Source organism: Seriola dumerili, unplaced genomic scaffold (assembly GCF_002260705.1).
Source record: "Seriola dumerili isolate Sdu_G_001 unplaced genomic scaffold, Sdu_1.0 BDQW01000052.1, whole genome shotgun sequence".
In the NCBI taxonomy this organism is placed as follows: Eukaryota; Metazoa; Chordata; class Actinopteri; order Carangiformes; family Carangidae; genus Seriola; species Seriola dumerili.
This window is the reverse complement of record NW_019174307.1, coordinates 14,782,104-14,805,826: the sequence shown is the minus strand read 5'-3', so window position 1 is coordinate 14,805,826 and position 23,723 is coordinate 14,782,104. Positions and strand designations below refer to the sequence as shown.

Here is a 23,723-nt window from a genome sequence, read left to right as displayed (position 1 = left end):
ATAAAAAAAAACATCTGAGTATGTTTTTGCTGAATTGAAGGGAATTCGTTTCCAACAAGTGTAGTCTGCTGCAACATATGTACTATAATAAACTATAATTAACTAATAAAACGAAAAACCCTGGATTATAACCTACTATCACTGTAACTAACTGATTGACTGGTCTCAATACAGGAGTCATGTTAGATTATACCTCTGTTGAAAATATTAAACTCTTCTGATGCTACTGAGTGTTTATTCGTATCAGTAATATTTGTAAATGAAACTGTGAAATGCCTCAACATGTGACAGTACAGTGATCATATTTCAACAGTTACTGACTGCTTGAAATGACTTTCATGAGCCACTGTATATGAGCTCACCTAGTTGGCATCCTTAGTAACATGAGCAGATGTTGATGATGGACTCCAGCTCATTCACTTTCTGTGGCAGTTTTTTCTTTGTCATTTATCAGCAGTAATCTCACTGTTTTGCTATCAAACTGTTGACAAGAATTTTGGCACATTAATGACCAGATGTTTCCCATTGCTTGTCCTCTTTCTTTTCTCTTGGTGGTCTGATCTTAGTCATTTGTTTTGTAAATAACGCAATAGCTTCAAGTCCTCAGCACCAGAATTTGTGCAGCTACAGTATTTGGTCTCCATTTTTGTCTTCATTGCTTCAGTGGGAAAAGCTTCTCAGAGGCTCTTTTATTGTGACTAGAACACTCTGCCAAACTATTTATTCAGCCAACCATAATAGTATATTTATAATGCTTATAATCTACAATTTCAAATTGCAGATAAAAATTTTTTTTTTGAGAGCCCTCCCCATGTTTAGACCCCTATTGGTGCTAAAGGTTTGTACTAGTTTATTTACTATCTTAGTACTTAATTCATTATTTATTTACACAGTAATGCAGTATGTATCTGGTTGCTGAAAAGGGGAAAAGTAACAAAGGGAAATGAGATCAAAGTTTTCCACCCTGCTACTCCCTAACAAACTTTGTTATTTCTTGATCTGGCTCATGAACTTATCTTGCCAATCTAAACCTACATGGAAATGGATAGTGAAATGCCTGACCTGACATGATGTGAAGGATCAAAAGGAACAAAGTTCTTTGATTTATTGTTATTAACTGTTCTGTCATCTCACCTTCACCCTCACACACGCACACACACACACACACACACACACACACACACACACACACACACACACACACACACACAGCCAAATGTTGCCACATTTCTTCTAGCTAGACAGAGGTAAGTAGAATTTGTCCTCTGTGTAGATACACACCATTGATAAGTCTCAACATGTTGTCCAGTAATAGTAGTCAAGAATATGGTGTTCTTCAGCTAAGCTATTATAGTCTCTTACTGTCCTGCACACATCAGAGCAATTTACATACAGAAAGCACAAATGATAATGATGACAAAACAACATTGGGAATGTCACAGAAATGCTATATGTATCCAAAACCCTGATGTACTATACATTACATAAAATCACTTTAACTTTATTTACAAAAGCTGAAACAAATCTGGCAAACCAACAGCATTCAATGTAATTAGTCTACTGCAAAGGCAGTTATAGAAGAACAGCTTACATTTGAACACACCCTTGTCCAAGGACCTTTAAAAGAAAATCACAGCATAGTGGCCCTCAAGCATACACTTTTTATACACCTTCCACAAATATGTACATTGCACGTGTAACATTTATATAAGTGGGAATGAACAATGCATAATGAACAACACTTTAATTGTAAACAATGATAAAACAGCTTATAAAATTGGTCCATATCAATCCAGAATTCATATTTTTACACATGCAAATGATGGCACTTAAAATGTATATGCCAAGGTACATTAAAACATTAAATGGCTCAGTTTTATGCTGCATTTCTGTTGTGATGAAGGACATCTAGAACTTAAAGACTGAAAAATGGGTCTCATTGTTTTTGGGTTTATAGAGTGATTGTGACCTTGTTTTGCATTTTACCATGTCAGCGATGCAATTTTATAAATACTGTAGTTATTTTGATTGAATAGCCTCACCATGCATCACCTGGTAAGGAATCTAGTGCACACATTTAGTGATTTATTTTTGCTGTGAGACGATTTTACATTTTTTGGGCTTTGTTAGTTACTAAGGTGTAACTGTTTGCATTTCAATATATCAGTTCATCCTCACAGAGGGCACGCTCTTTTGACAGTCTGAGCTCTCGGGAGAGAATGTCAACATCAACAAGTTCACAAAGTGGATATTATTGTCAGAAAAAGAATGAATGGCATGAACACAGGATGTAACCTGCCTGTAAACAGTCTCTGCATGGACATGATGGCACAGTCATAACTAACCACCATTGCAGTGGAAACTGTTTTTGAAACTTTCAGAGTGGATCATCATCTTATCTTATTTATCACTGTAAGTCATCTGACTGCATTCCTCTTATCCTCGGTAAACCCCTTTAGCAAAGAAAAGAGATATGGAAAATTAGAGTCAGGAGCAATATGCATGTCAACAAAGAAAAGCAATACAGGGCGTTGTGCAGTTGGCCCCGGTTCGAGTCCCGGCCTTTGCTGCATGTCATTCCCCTTCTCTCTGCCTCCCCATTTCCTGTCTCTCTACTGCACTATCAAATAAAGGCATAAAAAAGCCCAAACACAAAGAAGAGCAATACTGGTAATAGCTTGATATCAAAAGTCTAATCCATATTGTGCAACTCTGGTTTAGCCAGTCAGGCTCAGAAACAGTATCTTGAATAGAGGTTTCTGGTATTTTGATAAAAACTGGTTTACTGACTCACCGTGAGATTTTCCAACGGTGCCACAAGAAGAGGGAAAGTCCAAGCACCAACACAATGGGAATGATTTTGAATGAGTATCTCATGATGTATTTTGGTTGTGCAATGATTTTGCTGGGTGGATCTGCGGAAACATTAAAAAAATCAAAAATATGATTCTTTATGTTACAGACTTTAATTATCCTGAACTAGGTGTTTTATGTCGCTGCGTTTACAGCTAATATCATAATGCTTTTAATCTGGTAATAATGGTAAAGGAAAATATGTTAGTCACATCCGTCTCCAAGACAAAATAAAAACAAATAGTTACCAGTCCATTGTTCACAGTCATTGCTAATGATAGGCGATATGACTTTGGCTTTCACGTCACATGTAGGCTGTGAAGTCCAGTTGCTTTCAGTCATAAGTTGGCTCTCGAAACTGTAGACGCCATTAGGATCACCCACAGGGTCAGTGCGGGTTATGTCAGTTTCGGATGAATTTGTAAGAACATTTCCTTCCAAATACCACTGGATCTCGGCTTCTTGGTAGCGTCCTTCAACATGACAGTGGTAAGTGTTTATGGCACCATTCTTGAAAGAGTTTTGACAAACGGTGTAGTTTGCTGGTGAGAGAAGACTTCAGTTAAAATTGTGAAAGATTCTGCTGTAAGTTCATGAGTGAGTGGATGAATGATCAGATGCTGCAGGCATGCAGAATAAATAAATGAATGACTCACCAAAGATGTTTAGATTAATAAAAAAACGATTGTATTGGTCTCTATGATCATAACTGCATTTGTATTTTCCCTGGTCATCTGCTGTGATCTTGGTTAGGAGAAGGGAGCAGTCACTGCTGTTCTCAGCCACAAATATTTTGGCTCGGTCCTTGTATCTGCCATGGAAGCCTGAAGTGTTCGTGTTGTGTATGAACACCACATTCATGTTTGGTTCGTCAATTTGCCACATAAACTCCTTCTCCAAATTTCTCTCTGGGCAGTTGCATGGCAGAAGGACACTGCCTTCCAGGGTGCCATTGATAGTCACCTCATTATCACCTGCAGGAGAAAGGGTAAATGTGGATTAGTTCAGTTCTCAACAAAGTTGTTTAGGCCTCTTTGCCAGCAGCAGTCAGAGCTGACAGTTCGTCCGTCCCATTCTCACGAGGGCAATATCTCACTAACACCTTGACGGAACATCTTTGAATTTGGCACAAACATTAACAACGACTCAAGGATGAACTGATTAGATTTTGGTGGTCAAAGTTCAAAGGTCGAGGTCATGGTGACCTCACAAAACACGGTTTTGGCCTTGTGAACACAATATCTCAGTAATGCCTAGATGGATTTTCTTCAAATTTGGCACAAATAAAAACTTGGACTCAAGGACAAAATTCTTAGGTTTGCGTTTTCAAATGACAAAGTTCAAGGTCAAGATGATCTCCATATGTCAGGGATGCCCAGAGAGAATTTCATTGCTTGTGGCATACTGTGACCTCACAAAACACGTTTTTGTAAGATTCATACACTAATCATGACACAATTTAACTCAAATGTCTATAAGGATAAAATGAAGTGATGACATTTTAGACCCAAAAGGTGAAAGGTCATCTTCACTGTGACATCATAATGTTCTGAAAAACACTTCTGGCCATTATTCAAAGCTGTAATTCAGAAAGGGGAAATTGTGATCATATTTTTTTGCAACTTGCCTGGTTGGTGGAAGATACAATTGCAATGCAGTAATTCTAGTTATTATAGATATTTCTCAGCACAGTTTCCTAAACTTGAATGATTAGCTCAATAACATGTTCAATAAACTTGAGAGATTAAGTTTAATGAAGAACTTTTTAGTCATACTGACAAATGTTGTGGTTTATTTTGCAGTGACAGTTTTATTCTCAGTGTGAGGAGCCAGTTTTGAGTTTGACATTAAAGCTTTAGAGCTGTCTCTGGTCCTATTATATTTCATACCAGCATAAGTTCGAAGACTTTAGACTTCTCTCTAACCCTCTGTTCGTTTGCTCCCTCCAGCACATGAGTGCCCCAAGCCGTGTGCATTCCTCTCCCTGTTTTCTCCTTCATCATCTCTCTCTTCACTGGCTGGTGGTGTCCCATTCCAAATGTTCTGAATCTGGATCTTTATCCTCCAGGAGTCCCCTTTAGTCTGTCCTCCTTCCAGCTCTTCATGATGGGGAGGAGGTCAAGTGGCTCAAGTCCCATGTTGGCAGCATCTAGAAGTTGCTTGACGTCCTCCTGGATCATTTTCTTCATGTATGTTTACAATCTATAATTTTGTCCATACTTTGTCTACTACATGCTTTGTTCTGTACACACAACATTTATTGCATGTCTCTTCATCCTGGAATATGTATCTCTCCTCTGTTGCGCTGTGGTTTCTTCCATTTTCATTCCCCTTGAAGGAGTTTACCGTTTCAGTTTTTTCCTTTTATGGTTCCCTTATGTGAGGACAGATGATGTTGCTATACAGATTAGAAAGCCACTTCACTGAAAGAGACTCTTCCCAGTTACTCTGTATACTTATACTAGGGTAGGGACAGCATTGGATGTTTACCTTTATCATGATTAGAATTTTTTTTTTTCATTATGAGAAGAATTATTATACTATTTACAATATATACTATCTCTGCATATTCTGACTTATAGTGTATGCTGATCATGTGTCTAATTTGATGAGTGAACTACTTTCAGTCAACTCATCATTTCAAGTCAAAAGACTTCAAGTCAGAAGATCTCATGCTTGTAAGTTCTGAGGGGGTCTGAAAATAAAAGCTATTCATTTTAAGTGGAATCAAACAGTAAAACTTGGGGCGTCGTGTGGCGTAGTGGTCTAAGTAGGTGCCCCATGTGTAGAGGCCACAGTTTCTGTCTCATCTTTCTACTAGACATGCAGCCCTGGACTATCAGCAGGCATCAAAACACACCCTTCCTGCAATGTCTGCTATTCTGTCCCTAATTGTCTTTTGTTTTTTTTTTCAACCATTGTTTTGTTTACTTTCGCTGTTACTTTCACATTGATTCCACCATGTTTACATGAGAAGAAATGTTTATGAATTCAATTTTCTTTAAAGCAGCCCACATCTGCTGGGACTTCCCTCCTATCCCCTTGCTCTATGTGTGGTAACTGCCTGATATTTAGATGTTCAAATCATAAGAAAACTAGTTGGAAAGTTGGAATAAAATATTTTTTACCTCTTTCCATGAAATGACTGTGACAATGTGATTTATTCTTGACAGGTAAAGTGTATATCTTCTCAAAACTTTAGTAGTCAATCTCTTCCAAAGTGATTACTGATGCATTTAAATAGGAATAAACAGAGGATTGTGTCTGAAAACAAAATTATGGGCAACAATGTATTATAAAATATTTCATATTTATAAATGATTTACTCCATTCTGCTAAGGACTGTGCAGATTTACTGACATAACCCAGTTTCGGTAATTGATCCTTTGTGCTGTTGTACAAACACAAAGCCACTCTTATCAGACAATGAAGACTCATTTTGTTTGAATTTCTCTCCAGGTGCAAAGAAACCAAGTGAAGACAGATGTTTATTACTGACACCTTAAAAACAATGGGAAAAATTTCACTTACATATTGCTTATATATGAAGCAGACAGACATGTGTCATGAATCTATTTTTAATACATACACTTTTTTACTGAAGCCAAAACTTTGTGCTATAGGAAACTCTAACAAGCATAAGTGAAATTAATCAGTGACACATGAATAATTTAAATGTATTTGAATCTGCATGTTTTAATAAAATAGCCCCTCTTGGTAATGGCAAAGAAAATCAAAGATTTTAAACACCTTTTGGAAAAAGGTAATAAAATACTGTACATTCTCATGAAGATTTGCATGTGGTTTAGGCATAGCACCACAAAGACACTGGAGTATTATGAATTGTTTTCAAGCTTTTTTAAATTTGATTTGTCCCTGATAACAAAGTTTTTATAACGGATTAACATGTTATTAAGGTGAGATCATTTATGGATGGTCCTATTCCAAGGTGTCATAGACAGAAAACATTCAACATAAAATTTAAAAATACAATCTCACAAACCAAAATTACATTGCATTAATATCCTGTCACCTTACTCCACAGATCCTGATATACTATATGAGGATTGTTTGTAGGATTGATGTGGTTAATATTTCTGAATCCCTGTAGCCATACATCTGTACAGAATGTCCAGTGGAATATAACCAGGTGTTCTAAAACAGTCTGATTCCTCACTGCTCAGTATGACGTTGAATCTGAATCTGACAAATCTTTGTAAAAGTCATTTAATCTACAACTGAATATCTTGCAAATAATCCTACAGAACTCGTTCAAGAAGTGAAATCAGAGGACACAAAGTTTTTGTGTTACATGTTTTGCTTAATTCGGATCAGAGATGGCTTTTTCAAGCAAAGTTTTGCTCAGACTTGGCATGTCCCACGCCTGAATGAACTTCTCCACTTCTACTACACTATGGGTTACTTCTCCAAATGACATGCGGTAAAAAAAAAAATGCAATACGACAATCACTAAAGTAAGAACGTCATCAGTACATGTAGATTCGTTTAATTATACGAATAACAAATGTTTGTGTGTGGTTCTTCTGTAGCTGAAGGCTTACCTGAGACAATTGCCACCATTAACACTCCAAGTAACGTCCTCATGTTGCGCTCTGCCGGTGAACAGGACAAATGGATCTGATCTACATGAAGAAATATGCTGCTAAAGTTGTATTGCAATTTGTAGAAGAATTATTCCAATCGGCCCTGTTGTTACCGCTTTGATTAATGTCAAAGTAATTAAATCAATGTCAAAGTCTGTTAATCCAAGTCCGTGAACCGAGCAGCAATCCACACGGTCGCCCTCAGTGAGTCATGTGAGGAAAAGTGAAACCTGTGAAGTCCAACAAGAACATAGCGTCTTAAATTTCCGGAAACTGATATCAACACTGAAAAGGCCATGGGGATATCCGCCTCCCACTGAGTACATGATATTAAAACGTAAGCATTGTGACGCACTCTAAAAGATCTTTACCTATTAACTCTAAGACAGGCCATAAACGTACCATGTAATGCTGTTACTTTCAGTATTGCTTCACTAATAGGATTTCTTGGGATTTTTTTATCAAATGAATGAGTGAGCAGGTTCAAGACACACGCGCGCGCGCGCGCACACACACACACACACACACACACACACACACACACACACACACATTCATGTGTCATGTCTTACTCGTGGGGACCCGTCATTGACATTATACATTCCCCAGCCCCGTACCCTAACCTTAGACACCCGAATGCCTCCTACTGACCCTGGGCGAATTCTACCCCTAGCCCTAGAACCAAGTCCAGCATTTCGGATCCCACAAGTGTAGTGAGCTCTACTCCACGAATATGGTAAAACAAGCCCATATAGATTCACACACGGTCAGACACGCTCAGACACGCTCCCCCGCCCTTATCCATCCCTCCAGCCTCTCACCGTCACCGTCAGGAGCTACACTGGGAGGGAGGAGCATCGGGATCGGGATTGGAACACTTCAGCCTCCGCGGTGTTGACGCACATAACCACCTGCTTTAACACATATAATTTGTATTTTTTTTTATTTATTAACGGAAAAATCGTGAACATAACGGGGGTGCTGGACACCGGGAGGACGGCATGGGAGAGCACACGGCGTTTCTGCTGTTACTGGTGGCGACCTTGACGCTTTCATCCGAGGTGAGTACAACGCAGAAACCTCGGGCTGTGGGAGATTACTGGCCAGCCGTTCCCTGGCTCTGCTCATCTGCGGCGGGCCTGTAGTCAGACTGGGCAGCAGGCGGACCACAACCACTGTGTTAAACGGACAATGACGGTCCAAGATAGCGGTTTAAAATGTAAACGTAACTGATGCTATTGCGTAGGATATAACGTCGCACTGATAACATGAATGCTGTGTAACAGTTACAACCGTGGTTCTGCCAAAGATAACATTATTACATGGTTTATCCGAGGCCCACATTCCGTTCGATCCAGTGTATTAATTTTCCCTGAGTTCTTCACATCTTGTTTTACGAGTTCAAAGATATGTGAGGCTTACAGCGTACACATATTTACTGCGTAGAATTAGCAAACCAAAGCTACCAGGGCCTACCGTTAGATGTCAGTGATTGACAGCTTGGCCCTGCCATGTTAGACATGTTTTTGTTTGTCTTAGTGTTGTTTTTTTTTAACGCAGGCCTCTTATAATACTATACTATAGTGGTAAGTAATTATTATCCTTTATGGCTTGGTAGATAGCTAAGTTAAATCACCTAACTACAGCAGTGAATATGGTCTAGAAAGCTAACGTTTGTTAGCTTTTTCAGGAAAATGACACGGATTGGCATGGCAACCGTGCTAACACGTCACTCAGTTACTCCTGTTAAAAATGTTGACGGTTCAAACAAATCCTTTAATACACCAGCTATACGTAACAAATACAACGCAGACACTTCAGCTTTGATGTGAATAAACAATACCCTCTGATACCGACACAGGACTTCAGTGCTAAAGTGGAGTGTGTTAACCGGTGCTGCTGCGTCGACCTAACTCACTAAGTCCAGCAGCGTTGCAGCTGCAGGGTGGTGATATTGCTGAGGAAAATGGAAAAAGGATGCAGCGTTTTTAGTTTGACATAAGCAAGATGGCGCCTGCAGCTTGCTGCTGCTGCTGCTGCTGTCTTGTGCTGTGCTGTGCTGTGCTGGACCATAGAGATATACACTGCTCAGGACCAGCTGGTAATAGGATGAACAGGGCCTGCATTGCAATGTGCATATCATTAGATGCATACTGTAGTTTTTTCATAACCATGGTACATTTAGGGATGCAAGTTGTTTAGGGAGAATTTTTGCAGACCCAATATACAAACATACCTACTGTAGCTTCTCAAACCTCTGTGTGCTGCAGTGAAAAATGTCTCTGCAGAACGAATTGTGTGGGACACACTTTTTGATGTAGCATTCAAGGGCTTTTCTTATTGACTGTCACCCTACGTGCCTTACCTGTTTCTGTCCTGAGATACTGTAGCTGTACAAATTGGGTTCGACTCAATAGTGTTCAGTTTTTTTGTCTGCTATGGTTTTACCATACAGTTCCTGTTATGTTATGGTAGAGCTGTAGCTAGATGTTCTGACATATAGTTTAAACCTCTGCTGTAATATTTGTGTGGTATTTGAGATTAGGATACATTTGGAGAGATTTGTTTTAGAGCCTACCCATGTAATCCAGTTAAATACACCTATTGTTTTGCAATGTATGCCATTTCTGTGCTGCATGTCTTTTGATGCTGCAGGCTAGGTCATGACAGAAAGAGTCACACACAGGCCCTGCAGCACCTATACATAGATGTGATAACCCTTGTGCACTGTTAAGACTTGTTGCCACACTCCCCTTCTGTCACAAGGGAGTTTTTGAGCATTTTCTTTGATGTTAGACCAGGTCAGACTGGTTATCTCGGCATAAGAGCAATATATTGATAACACATGGCTTGATATAGCTATCCCTTGTAGGTTTTTCTACAGGAACATGCATAAAACAGTGATATATGAGATGAACAGCTTCATATGGACCAATTTGAAGATTTATGTGGTTCAGTAGTACAATTCTGAGTTGTGACCTTATCACATATTCTTTAAACCACATTTTCTTTTATTATCTGTAGCCTGTACTGCACATTTGTGTTGGTTCATGCACCCACTGCTTACTTCTGCAGTTTGTTTCTGTTTTACTGTTGAAAGGCTGACACAGAATGATCAAGATGGATGTGCCAAGGCTCTAAAATAAAAAATGGAATTGCACATTTTAATGAATGAATGGATAACATTATGCAATGGTTTGATAATGTGAGAAAATAGTGGTTTCAGCAGCAAGGAACAATGTGCTATCCCACCCTGACTCACAAGAGGCTAATATGCAGTTCTTCACAGGCAAATATAGCATCAAGTTGGAAACAGTCAGCATCAGTCTTTTCTGATGTCTACCAGAAAAAATAGAGGGCTTAAAAGGCAAAACACATTGAAACTTGTTTCCCCAAACCCCAAGGAAGGAAAAACATTAAGTGCAGACATGTACTGTATCTCCGATTGGAAAATAGAAGGCAAAAGCCGGATCAGTTGAAAGAAGAGGATATTTGCACACCATAGTCACTCGCAGCTGAATTTTGATATCTGTGGTTCAATGCAAGTTTTTCTACTCTTCGCTATAATAGGCTATATTGACTTCCTTACACTCTCATTGCACTTGCAATTGCTCTCTAATAAAATAAATGAATAAAGCCTCATAAGAAAAGCTAACAAAGCGCACATGTGCTGCCCTGCAGCTGCAATGCTTAGCTCTCTGGCTTATTGGCTCAAAGGGATGGAATTGAGTATCTTCTCTTGCTTAGGCTTAAACCTTTAGTGATTTTATTTATTCATTTATATAATAACTTACATGCACAGTGGTATCATGGAGTCATTTAAAAGAGCCCTTTATCCTTATGACTCACTGGTCCCAGTACTTTGTAGAGAGAATTGTATATGCAGGGTTGTATGTGAAATGAACTACAATAAACTGAGAAAGACTAAATATACATAAGCTGCTTCAGGAAATATTTGTGGTTAAATTATACAATCTTCATTTATTGTCCTCTTTCTCCTTGTCTCCCCAGGTGCCTGCTGATGACTCCGTGGGTTTGCTAACTGAGCCCCAGGTGGCAATGTTCTGTGGAAAGCTCAACATGCACATCAACGTGCAGAGTGGCAAATGGGAGTCTGACCCCTCTGGCACCAAGGGCTGCATTGGCACCAAAGAGGGCATCCTGCAGTACTGCCAAGAGGTATTTAATCTGAGACAGCAGTGCAGAGACAGAGAACGAGATAGGAACAGAGAGAGATACAGCAAGCAGACAGAACAGGAAGACAGGTAATGCAGTAAGAAAGAAGACAAAAATCTCTCACTGTTCTCCAGGTGTACCCAGAGTTGCAGATCACAAATGTTGTGGAGGCCAACCAGCCTGTCAGCATCCAGAACTGGATCAAGAAAGGCCGCAAGCAGTACCGCAGTCATACACACATCGTGGTGCCGTACCGCTGCCTGGGTAAGCAGTTTTACTCATACAAGTGTATGTTACTGGGCCTGTGTGTGTATGATTGCATGTGTGAATGGACATACAAACTACTTGTAACAAACAAAGACATATTCATGTTGCAGTTGGGGAATTTGTGAGTGATGCCCTGCTCGTTCCGGACAAGTGTAAGTTCCTGCACCAGGAACGTATGGACCAGTGTGAGAGCCACCTGCATTGGCACACTGTTGCCAAAGAGGTGAGAAGAAACAACAAGATAGCATCATAGTCATCTCACGATATGAACTTTATATTGTATATCATGCTCCCAGTATCATGATATCTACTGATGACTTTTTTGTTCTAGTTCTTCCTTTTCTATCTAGTGTTCTTAGTGAATGACTCAGCACACACACACACACACACACATACACACCCACTTGTATTTGTTATCAACCTACTCAGCCACTTTGTTCTGACTTGTGTTTCTTTTATTCTTGTTCCTTTCTGATTGTTTATTAATGTGCGGGTCACCCTCAGAGACAGTTGTCTTTCAAATATTGATTGATTTTTTTTTAACCCTCTGTTTTAATAGATAATCTGGGCATGAAAGCTACAGTTTGACTAAGTTGATGAACGTTGTGTGGTTTCACTTTGGATGTTCATATGTTAGCCATTGAAGTGCTGTAGGAAGCCATGATTAATGTCTGTTATTAACATTAGTCCTGCGGAGACCGCACCATGAATCTCCATGACTATGGGATGCTGTTGCCATGTGGCATCGACCGTTTCCGGGGAGTGGAGTTTGTGTGCTGTCCGGCGGAGGCAGAACGAGAGTCAGACAGCACAGAGCTAGAAGGGGAGGAGTCAGACGTCTGGTGGGGCGGAGCCGAGACGGAATACTCCGATAACAGGTGTCATTACTCACTGACCTTCATCACCAGACACACATACACACACACCAACACACACTTGTTGATATAAATACTGAACCGGCCACTCTCTTCGCAGCATGTCACGTCCATCAGACACAGAGCCTGCCACCACAGAGGATGATGAAAATGAGGATGAACAGGTGGAAACCTTTGAAAGGGATGAGAACGGAGATGGCAATGAAGATGATGAGGAGGATGAGGAAGATGAAGATGATGACATGACCGATGAACGGGATAGCGATGAGCGCAATGCTAACATTGCCATGACGACCACTACCACCACTACCACTGAATCAGTTGAAGAAGTTGTGCGAGGTAAGAAATCAAGTGAACATACACCGTTTGTTTATATGTGTTTAATCAGTGGTTGTTTTTTTGTAATGTGTTGTTTGTTGATTACATAACAAGTGACACTTTTATGTTTTCCATGAAATTCAGAAGCTCACATTTTCATTCATTTTTAATTTGCCTGTGTGCACATATCTCAGCCGTTTGTTGGGCTCGTGCTGAATCAGGCCCGTGTCGTGCCATGCTGGAGCGCTGGTACTTCGTGCCTGAGAAGGGCCGCTGTGCTCCCTTCTTGTTTGGGGGCTGTGGGGGCAACAGGAATAACTTTGAGTCGGAGGAGTACTGCCTAGCTGTCTGCAGCAGCTCGTGTAAGTCCCAGGGCCAGAGCCGTCTAAGCCCTGAAGTGTCGACACCCTGAGCCTGATTCCTGTCCTCAGGCTGCTGCAGATTGTCTCTGTGTCTCATTTGCTTTATCTGTTTCTCCCTGTCCTGAGTGTCTGATGGCTCTTAACCAATCAGAACACTGACAAGTGGATTCGGTTGCTTGTCATTTAGTCTTGTAATGAGCATTACATGATTATTTTCTCATTATCTTAGATTGGAAAAGGAAAAATAGTGAGAAGAAAAAACATGAGTGCCATGAAATCACCCATCTCCCTGGAATAACATATTATGTTTATATATGTTATATATTTTTGTGTACCTTTTACAGAAACTCAAGAAGAAGAAAAGTAATAGTCCGAGACAGTTAGCCTGACTGTTTCCATCCTTTGTGCTAAGCTAATCGGCTGCTAAAAGGAGGATCAATCTTCTCTTCTAACTTTAGGCAGATTAAGGAATAAGTGCACTCGCAAAATGTTGATCCATTCCTTTAATTTTCAAAAAGGACTAAGATATTATTCACTAAAGCAGCTGGACACTATATTTTAGTGGATATTACTCAAACAATAGTAAGTAGAGCTTGTTTGGGATTATTTCAGTCATGGATTGATACACAATTGGTTCTCTTCAAGACCAGTCATTTCACATAAATGGGGTCATTAGTTAGTTTGATGATGGATGAACAATGTAGTGAAGTGGGCAAGCGGATCAAGTGAGTGTCCCTGTTGGAAAGCAGCCATGATGCTCTGTCCTTCACTTTCACATAAAGCAGTCATTTCCTTCCATATCCTTTAATTACTCTTTTCGTCATTTTCTTACCAGTAACACTAACTGATACTTCTTACAGCATGTGGACAAGGCAGCGTCAATACTGAACCTTAAATATCAGCGTGTGTCTGCATGTATTTCTATACACGTGTGTTTGCATGCCTTCCACTGTAATATGCAGATGTAAGGTCTTGTGTCTGCCGCTGCAGCTGTGTAGTAGTCTGACCTGGCAGTTGTGGGTCTATAGTCATCAACCTCCTAACGAGCTGAGTGTGTTGATAGCCATGGTGTGTGTGTATATGTGTGCAAACAGGGTGAGAGTGTTGTTAAAGGTTAATGGGTTGATTTGCTGTTTCCACCCAGAGAAGCACCACACTCCTCAGTGGTGCCGTGTCTGCCCTGATCCTGACTCGGCACTTTTTATCTTATCTCCAGGCTCCCACATTAAACAAAGACACAGATGGACATATAAACACACTTACAGTGGGAAACTCATCACCCTTTGTCCCCTGATAATCCATGTCAATCTTAAACCATGTATAACTTAACCTATTGTATGTTATTAACACATTTAAACTTATAGCAGTTCTTACTGTCTATTAAATTTCTGTTATAACTGTTGTGTATGTGTCTTGAACTGAAACCCTGTGTAATGTTGCACTCTATGGAATGCATTGTGTGTTTCAGACCCCTGGGATCAGTGTTTTTCCTGCCTTTATTTTTGATGCATCCTTTTTCCTTGTATCGTTATAACTCTGCACCACATACTGTTCTCGCACCCGCCCTGCATTTGACCACTCGCTCTTTGTTACCTTGCAGTACCTACCATGGCCCCCAGTCCTCCGGACGCTGTGGATCGGTACCTTGAATCTCCTGGTGATGACAACGAACACACTGATTTTCAGAAGGCCAAGGAAAGCCTGGAGGCTAAACACCGTGAAAAGATGTCCCAGGTATGTGTGAGTGTGTCTGGGTTAACATTTACATACAAAACACTTCCGGTGGGTGTCCAGATGTCTGATCTGACATTACAAAGCCTGAACTTGTCAGTATGACATGGTTGCTTTTGTCCCTGACATGACACGCTTTATGTCCAGGTCATGAGGGAGTGGGAGGAGGCTGAGAGACAGGCCAAGAACCTTCCTCGTGCTGACAAGAAGGCCGTCATCCAGGTAGGACACACACCACAACTTCTGCTGTTATTGTGCATGTTAAAAACCATCATTTGTAAATGTCAGATGTGTTCTTAATGAAAGGATTTGAAAGTTGAAAGTGAAACATGACCATATCTTCAAATCAGAACTGAATTGCCAACTTATTGCTCTACTAGCTACTATGACTAACACGCTAACCATCAACTGGTTTTTATCTGGGTAACTGGGTATTTTATCACATTTAATTAGATACATTCATGTATATGCCCCCAGGTTCAAGATGAGTCATTAAAAATAATTTTATATAGGAAGAGATAACATTTATATATAGATTAACATATATTTGACATGTACTAAGTGATAAGGTATTCATAATCAGATTGCAAGAAGCAGTGGTAATTGTGGTCACTGTCATCTGTGTACTATATATGCAATGCAGCACTTCCAGGAGAAGGTGGAGGCTCTGGAGCAGGAGGCAGCAGGAGAGAGGCAGCAGCTGGTGGAGACCCACATGGCTCGGGTGGAGGCTCTGCTCAACAGCCGCCGACGCCTGGCTCTCGAAAATTATCTCAGTGCCCTCCAGGCCAACCCTCCACGGGTACACACACATGCTTAGACATATCTACAAACACACATTTGCACTTTTTAATAAACAGAATAACAGGCTGTTCAGAATCAGAGTTTATTGCCAAGTAGGTTTTCACATATGAGGAATTTGCTTTTATGTTTTGGTGCAGAACAATAAACACAGTAAGTAGAAAGATAGGAGGGACAGAAGATTGCAGCCAATCATCTACTCGGTAAAGTGAATGATAAGCTGCAGTCTGGCCTTGTCCTTTGCAGTGGCAGCAGTGTACCAGATGGTGACGAAGGAGGTCAGGATAGACTCAATGATGGCTTTGTAGAAGTGCACCATCTTTGTCTTTGGCAGATTGAAATTCTGGGCTCTTCCTGAAGTCCACAACCATCTCTGCTGTCTTTAGAGTATTAAGTTCCAAGTTGTTCTACTTGCACAAGTTGACCAGATGGTCAATCTCCCATCTATATGCAGTCTCATCCCCGCCAGAGATGAATCCAATGAGGGCGGTGTTGTTTGTGAACTTTACAGACTAATAACTGGAGGTGCAGCTGTTGGTGTACAGGGAGAAGAGCGGAGGAGAGAGGATGCAGCCTTGGGTTGATTTGTTGCTGATGATCTGGGAGTCAGAGACAGGAAGTCAGTGATCTTGTCCTGCAGCAGAGCTTGGATTATAGTATTGAAGGCAGAACTGAAGTCTACAAACAAGGCATAGATTCCTGAGCAGCACAGGTGCTGAAGGAGAGAGCCATGTTAGCAGCATCGTCTACAGATCTGTTAAAACTCTTGAGGCTATCTGCAGGCAGTCTAGCCATCTGTAATGCCTTTGAGGTGGGATTGCACAAGTCACTCAAATGACCACCGAGGTCAGGGTGGTGGGTCTATAGTCAATACGTCCTGTGGTCCTTGTTTTTGGGGACGGAGATGACAGTGGATGATTGGAAGCAGGCTGGCACATTGCATGTCTCATGTGAGGTACTAAAGATGTCTGTGAATAGGGGACTCAGCTGATGAGCACAGTGCTTCAGGATGGAGAGATGGTGAGACAGAGTGGGGGTTCTGTTTCTTGAAAACCCTGATGGAGATAGTTGTTACTGTTTTAGAGGAGGAGGGGGTCTCTGAGGTGAGTAGTTGTGGAGTCGCCAAGGCTGCTGTTATGGTGGGGGAGGTGAAGCTGTTGAGCAGGAGCTGGTAGATGGACTCACGGGGGATGGTGTCAGGACTTTCCCATTGTCTTCCAAACAACATTAGAACAAATTCACTTCGTTAGCCAGGCGCAAGTCGTTAATGAAGGTGTTGGTTTGTAGTTTTTGTAACCTTAGCTGACTGAGTTTAGCTGAGTTCATTTAATGGTAGAGTTTAGGCAAATCACAAAAGCTTTTAATCAGTAATATTCAACACTACTCTGCTGTTGTAACTGGCAGTGAATATAAATAAGTGTATGTAAAATGAAAATAGCACATCATTTGTTTTTATAAGGCATCCCTAAATGTAATAACCCCACTAACGCCTGCAACACTGTCACCACCAGCCCCGTCAGGTGTTGAGTCTGCTGAAGAAGTATGTCCGTGCAGAGGAGAAGGACAGGCAGCACACGCTGAAACATTACGAGCATGTCCGCACAGTCGATCCCAAGAAGGCTGCACAGATCCGACCTCAGGTACTCTACCTCACACACATGTAAAAACCTGGAGCTGCACTAAACCTTTACTGGAATGAAAAGTTTTTAAATGCTTGTAAAATCGGTTATAATTGAGTGATATATTCTAATACGATGATTGATTTTCACATATGTTTTGTGACTTGGAATAGAAACATTGTTAACCTTTTTTTTGTTTATACTGGAACTTATTCACCATTCACTCATTCTTCTTCTTACTTTTAGGTTTTGACCCACCTACGTGTGATAGATGAGAGGATGAATCAGTCATTGTGTCTGCTCTACAAAGTGCCCAGTGTGGCTAATGAGATCCAGAACCAAGTTGGTAAGTGGTGGCTTCAAACTTAATTCTTAATGTGTGAATGACTGCTTTTTTTTTAATGACAAGTTGTGTTTTTGTGGGGGGGTTTGTGCCAAACTACTTCTTGACTGGGAAGAGTGGGTTTATCTTATTTTATGGTATATCTTTTTCTCAACCTCTCAGCAAGAAAGCGAATAAGCATATTTTCCAAAGTGTCAAACTGTTAATTTAAGTTTAGATCAGGCAGCTTTGAAAATCTGCTTTCACAGGCAGTAAACATGTTGTAATCTAGTGCAGATGTCTCAAATCAATCTCAATCTGCTCATTATTAAGAAAGGGAGTCTAATTAAACCACCTTAAATGTGCTGTGGGAGTTTACAGACTGCACTAATTAAATAACCCTGTAACGTCCTGTAATGCTGAGTGAGGATGAAAATTAGTTTTACAGCGTGTCTGAGGTCCAGTGATGAATGGTGTGCTGAAAGCGCAGCATCTTTACAATATTTCTTCAGTAATCAGGGCACTGTATGGACTTCACTTGACTTCATATGCATTTTTTTTTTTAATTCATCTCACTCCCACTATCCCCCCCCCCATTTATGATCACAGTGTCTCTCTCTCTCTTTCTCACTCACTTTCTCCTTTTTCTTCTTAGCGGTTATAGTGCAGCGAGTTCAGTCGGGGCTGTCTCAGCAAGTCTCTTCCCTGCAGAGCGATGGGCGGGTGAGTCGAGCTGCACCCGCTCACATATGCATGGAGTGGGCCCTCTATAAACTGCATGCTCTCTCTCACATGTATAAATAGAATCACCTCTGCTCCTCGGAATGACAGAAGTCAACAAAGTGCTGCACAGAGAAGCTTAGATGCAGACACAGTGGATTAAATGCATAAAGAGCACAGTAAGAAATACCACAAAGGCAGAGGCAGAATGAGTTCTTTCAGAGTTTGAAGTAGAGAAAATCAAACAGATCCCAGGGGGATACTGTATCTGAAGGATAAGAAAACTGAGATAACAGTTCATTTTTACTGTTTTAGCCATAATACATGCAAGTTGCAAGTTGAAGTACTATGGGTGATGTGTGACTCTCCAATTTCTAGCAGATAATCACTAGGATTGGATGACATTTTCAAAGAAAGCCTCCCTGACCTCCAGATGAATGCTCCTCTGTGTTTGCAGGTGGACGGCAGGGTGAGTTACGGTAACGATGCTCTGATGCCGGATCAGGCCTACAGCTCTGCTCCTATGGACCCTGGCCTGGACGGATTTGGCTTCATCCACCCTGAGAGCTTCAACCAGCCCAACACAGAGAACCACGGTAACACACACACACACACACACACCATTGATTAGAATACACAGAGACTTATTGTTATGTTACAGAATGAGACATTCACCATATAAATGACTGAGTATAAACACTCTTTAGATAATGTGTGCCAGCAGCAACTTGATACATCTTAACAAAATCTAGAGTTGTAATGAGATATAATTTGAGAAGCTGTGTCATTGATGAGATAATACACAATTTGACTTTTTAATCCTCTTTTCTGTTTTCATTGTAACTTTGTTTGCAGTTGAGCCAGTTGATGCTCGTCCAATTCCAGATAGAGGACTGCCCACACGACCTGGTGAGTGTGTTTAGGTGACTGGGTCTGACTAGGTGATTCATCAATATTACCTTTGATCCTGTCTGCATATAATTATTTAATAATATGATTCTCACACAGGGACCACAAGTTAAATATTTACCCAAATCTGTCACAGTATGAGATCTTATAGCTGCCCTGCAGAGTATTTTTGTAAATAAGAAAGGTTATGTTTACAGTATTTCTTACTAAACTACATGCTGTATGTGTTAATCTTTTAGGTTTAACTAATGTCGAAATCATTCTCCTTCTTCTTAAAACATTTGTAAAGGCAATTTTAAATGATACATTGTTTACGTCCATGTTTGGTTGCTAGCACTCTTCTTCTTCACTGCCTTTCTTGGTGCATCTTTGCACATTATTGCCACCAAAACACGGAATAGCATGCACATGCCCACACACGGCACAAATAAAACAGGGACCCATTTCATAATAATAATAATAATGATAATAATAAACATTATTTATTTATTTACTTTTCAAAAACAAATAATATAATATACATATAATATATATCCAGATAAAAGAATTCAGAACAATAACATGGAGTAGAATCGGACCACTAAAAGTACAGAAATATATATATATATATATTATAAAATTAAGATAAAAAAGGTGAAAATCAAATAGAAAAGACAAAGCATATTGGGAACAAGAGCCAGAGACCAGAGGAGACCTGCCTGACAGTCTGAGGCTCTGGCTCAGAGAGGAGCAGTGATTAGGCAATATAACTGTGCGATGAACCATGAAGTAATTTAAATGTGATCAGTCAAATGTTCAAATCAATTTTAAGACTGACTGGTAACCAAAGAAGGGAGGGCAGAACACGGCTAATATGATCTTGTATATTTGAAATTGTTAGAATCCTTGAAGCTACATTTTGTACTTGCTGAAGGCGTGAGATTGTTTTTTTGACGTAACCCTGAGTGAAGTGCAATAGTCAAGATGCGAGGATGTTTTGGGACATCCAGCACTTGATTTGCATTCATGTAAATTGAATGTACATCCATGTAAAACCCCACAGGGTACTTTTAATGATTAGAGCATATTGGAAAGTGAAAGAATTTTTCCCACTAAAATCTGTAAAAAACAATTTGACCAATTGAACATCAGTTCAGCTTATTTAATATGTCAGTTTGAATGATATGTAAATATTGTAACATCAATATGAAGATAAGTATGTGATAATTACTGCAGTATTAATTTTGCCCATATAACTCACCTCTAGGTTTGAAATCCCTTTCTGCCATTGAGTGTTAATCTTGTTCAATTGCAGATAATACAAATACAAATGTAGCCTTGTGTGTAGGACAAAACATGCTATTGCACCACTGATTGTAATTATGCATTTGTGTTTATAACATACTTTGTCTGTGCACGCTCCTTTCCTATCAGTATCTGCCCTTAAGCCAGAGGAGATGCCAGAAGTGCGGATGGACACTGAAGAGAGGCAAAATGCCGGTTATGAAGTTTACCATCAAAAGCTGGTATGATAATGATTACAACACAACACACTTCATCATGTTATTTGTTCTGCCCCTGTTGTGGTCTGTGCTTTGTGCACATAAACATCTTTTGTTTTTTTTAATGGCAGGTGTTTTTCGCTGAGGATGTGGGGTCCAATAAAGGTGCCATTATTGGGCTTATGGTCGGAGGGGTTGTCATAGCAACCGTCATTGTCATTACCTTGGTGATGCTGAGGAAGAAACAGTATACCTCTATTCATCACGGTGTAATTGAGGTAAAGAAAAGGGCTGAATGAATGCGGTGTTTCCCAGTGTGTTCATTTGTCTACAGTAAAGACCGTTTTTGTTTTACTGACCTTTTTGTTTTATCTGTGTTGGTAGGTGGATGCAGCAGTGACACCAGAGGAGCGTCATCTGGCCAAGATGCAGCAGAACGGCTACGAGAATCCCACCTACAAATTCTTCGAGCAGATGCAGAACTAAAAAACTGCTCATCAACATTTTCTTCAGGCGTATCCCAACCACACTCTCAGCACTCGTAGGGTCTGTTCCACTCGGGTCCCTTGCCCTCAGCCCCTACACCTTCAACCACTCACCATGTTGAAGGGGGAGGGAAGGTATGAAGATTACTGCAAAGGCTGATTTTTATCTTGTTTGAAAGTAAGGAAATGATAAGTGAAATCTTTGTACCAGTTTGTGTGTCAGTGAGGGGTTTGGGCCAAAGGAAACTGACATGGAACAAAATCTTCTTAATCCCTGATCCCTTGATTGTACAGAGCAACGCTTGATCTTACATTTACCTGCATTTGGTCAGACAAGGGTATCCTGTTCCAACTGCACAATTCAGAACAAAAACTTCATAGTGTTTGTACTGAAAATCCTCCACCCTGTTGACTATTTATATGAAGTCACTGCAGTACTGCGCTCGCAGCTGAGACCAGAAAGAAGTAATCCCCCAGCAGTTTAATTCCCGGTCGCTCCTTCATCACTCCATTTTCCTCAAACTGTCCCACACATCCCTGCTCCCCTGCTCTAGGATGACAGCTGTGCTGTGTTTGATGACATAACAGCTCTTAGAGCTGGCAATGGGAGGAGGGGCTCTCAGAGCGCCTCTCCATACGATTAAAGCCCAAGTGTTTCAGGTTTGTTTTTCAAAAAAGGATAGAAAAAATACAGAAAAATATACATAATCAAAATATGTAAAAGTTGAAAAACATTGAATGTTTTGTTTTCTGATTTTTTATGTGTAATATATTAAGACAGAGGTTAGCTGTAAGTTTATGTAGTGCATGGCAATATTGATGACAGATACAGTTAACTGTATGTTGAGGTCCTCAGGAGCGGTCCTCTTACTAGATATGTTAGCGGGATTGTACATTTGTAGTGTCTTCTTTGTGATCTTGTGATATGAAGAAGAAAAAGAGTATTCAGAATCTGGTCTGCTTTGATGTCACTCAGACTTGCTTTAACTGAATCCTGGCTCTTTATGCTCATCTCCATGCTTCACTGTTGTGTTAGCTGCATGGGCAAAATGCTCTATACTGTATGTAATATATGAAGTGTAATAGTATCCGAAAGGAAGACGATCGTGTTACTGTTTGCGTTCTATGCACTCTGTCATTTTGGAAGTCTGATTATTATCACCAAATATTATTGCTGTTAAGTCCCTGATGCCAATTCACTGTTGCTGCACATTGAGTTTTTATTAGAATTTCTGAAAGTCTATCATTCCAGATTTATCATTCCACTGTCTCTCTAGATTGCAAATACTTGGAAGATGGAGATCCAGCTCTCAAAGGCCCAGTTTCATTATCAAGCTCCACCTCTCTGTCTTTTCCCCTTGTTTGTGTTCTTCAGTCTTTCTTTTCTAACCCCCATTTCTCATGTTTATACTCTCTTTCTGGCTGTGTTAGCAATATTGTACAGTGCAGCACTTTGGATTCAGTGTGTGAGTAGTTGATATACAAACGGGACTTGTTTGGTTGGCAAAGATCAGTTTTCTAGATGGTCCTCTCTCTTCTCCATTCCTTCACCAATTCACACATGCACATTCTATTTTTCTACATTTCCTGTGTATACATGTACAGTGCTTCTATTTGTCCTGTGGTGGATATTTCTTTATCTGCACATCTGTTGTCAAGTTTCTTACTTGTCCTCACAAAGAGGTGAAGAAACACCATTAACAATGGGAGGACGACCACATTTCACATCAGCATGGAGACACATTTTCCTCTTCCTTAATTAAGTTATTCACGCCACCTCCAGTAAACATGAATGTGACCTGCATATTGTGCATTTATACCACAGAAATACGACACATATCACCTCTACACATTATATATCCACACATGTACAGAAACACTAACTAAAGCTCTTAATCAGGTGAATGTTTAAAATTTGTATTGATGCTCACTCTGGGTGTCTTTGAAGGCTAGTGACAAAAAAAGATGCTTTTTTTCTCTCATTGATTCAGTGACCTTCCTCTGTGTGTAGTTAAATGAACCATTTGCTTAGAGTAAGAAAAAGCTTTCTACACTCACTATACCATGAATAAAATTTTGAATGTACATATTACTTTCTGGTTGGCTGTCATGAGTCTCTTACTATGATTTAAATATATATATATATATATATATATTTTTTTTTTTTTTTAATAGCTCAAAAGATGAAATGACTGAGATC

General features: G+C 40.1%; 2 protein-coding genes across 3 annotated transcripts; one reads left to right on the top strand and one right to left on the bottom strand.

The window, feature by feature from the left end:
• Positions 1–1,196: 1,196 nt before the first annotated feature.
• On the bottom strand, positions 1,197–7,696 carry LOC111218498. The gene is made up of 5 exons (XM_022740828.1): positions 7,416–7,696; positions 3,510–3,827; positions 3,102–3,395; positions 2,795–2,915; positions 1,197–2,453 (listed from the first exon to the last, which is right to left on the bottom strand). Exons 1-5 carry the CDS (start codon positions 7,456–7,458, stop codon positions 2,408–2,410), a joined length of 822 nt encoding a protein of 273 aa, XP_022596549.1. The 5' UTR covers positions 7,459–7,696; the 3' UTR covers positions 1,197–2,407.
• A 592-nt stretch (positions 7,697–8,288) lies between these two features.
• Positions 8,289–23,615, top strand: LOC111218784 (amyloid-beta A4 protein-like). 2 transcript variants are annotated; one of them, XM_022741254.1, is made up of 18 exons: positions 8,289–8,518; positions 11,469–11,636; positions 11,768–11,897; positions 12,011–12,123; positions 12,588–12,778; positions 12,876–13,114; positions 13,288–13,455; positions 15,056–15,189; positions 15,334–15,408; positions 15,830–15,988; positions 17,499–17,627; positions 17,853–17,952; positions 18,584–18,651; positions 19,106–19,244; positions 19,504–19,557; positions 20,971–21,062; positions 21,170–21,316; positions 21,423–23,615. In XM_022741254.1, the coding sequence occupies exons 1-18, from the start codon at positions 8,459–8,461 to the stop codon at positions 21,522–21,524; spliced, it is 2,268 nt and encodes a 755-aa protein (XP_022596975.1). In that variant the 5' UTR covers positions 8,289–8,458; the 3' UTR covers positions 21,525–23,615. The 2 variants fall into 2 exon arrangements, with proteins under 2 accessions (XP_022596975.1, XP_022596976.1); XM_022741255.1 differs by lacking the exon at positions 13,288–13,455 and having other exon boundaries at positions 8,290–8,518.
• The last annotated feature ends 108 nt before the right edge of the window (positions 23,616–23,723 follow it).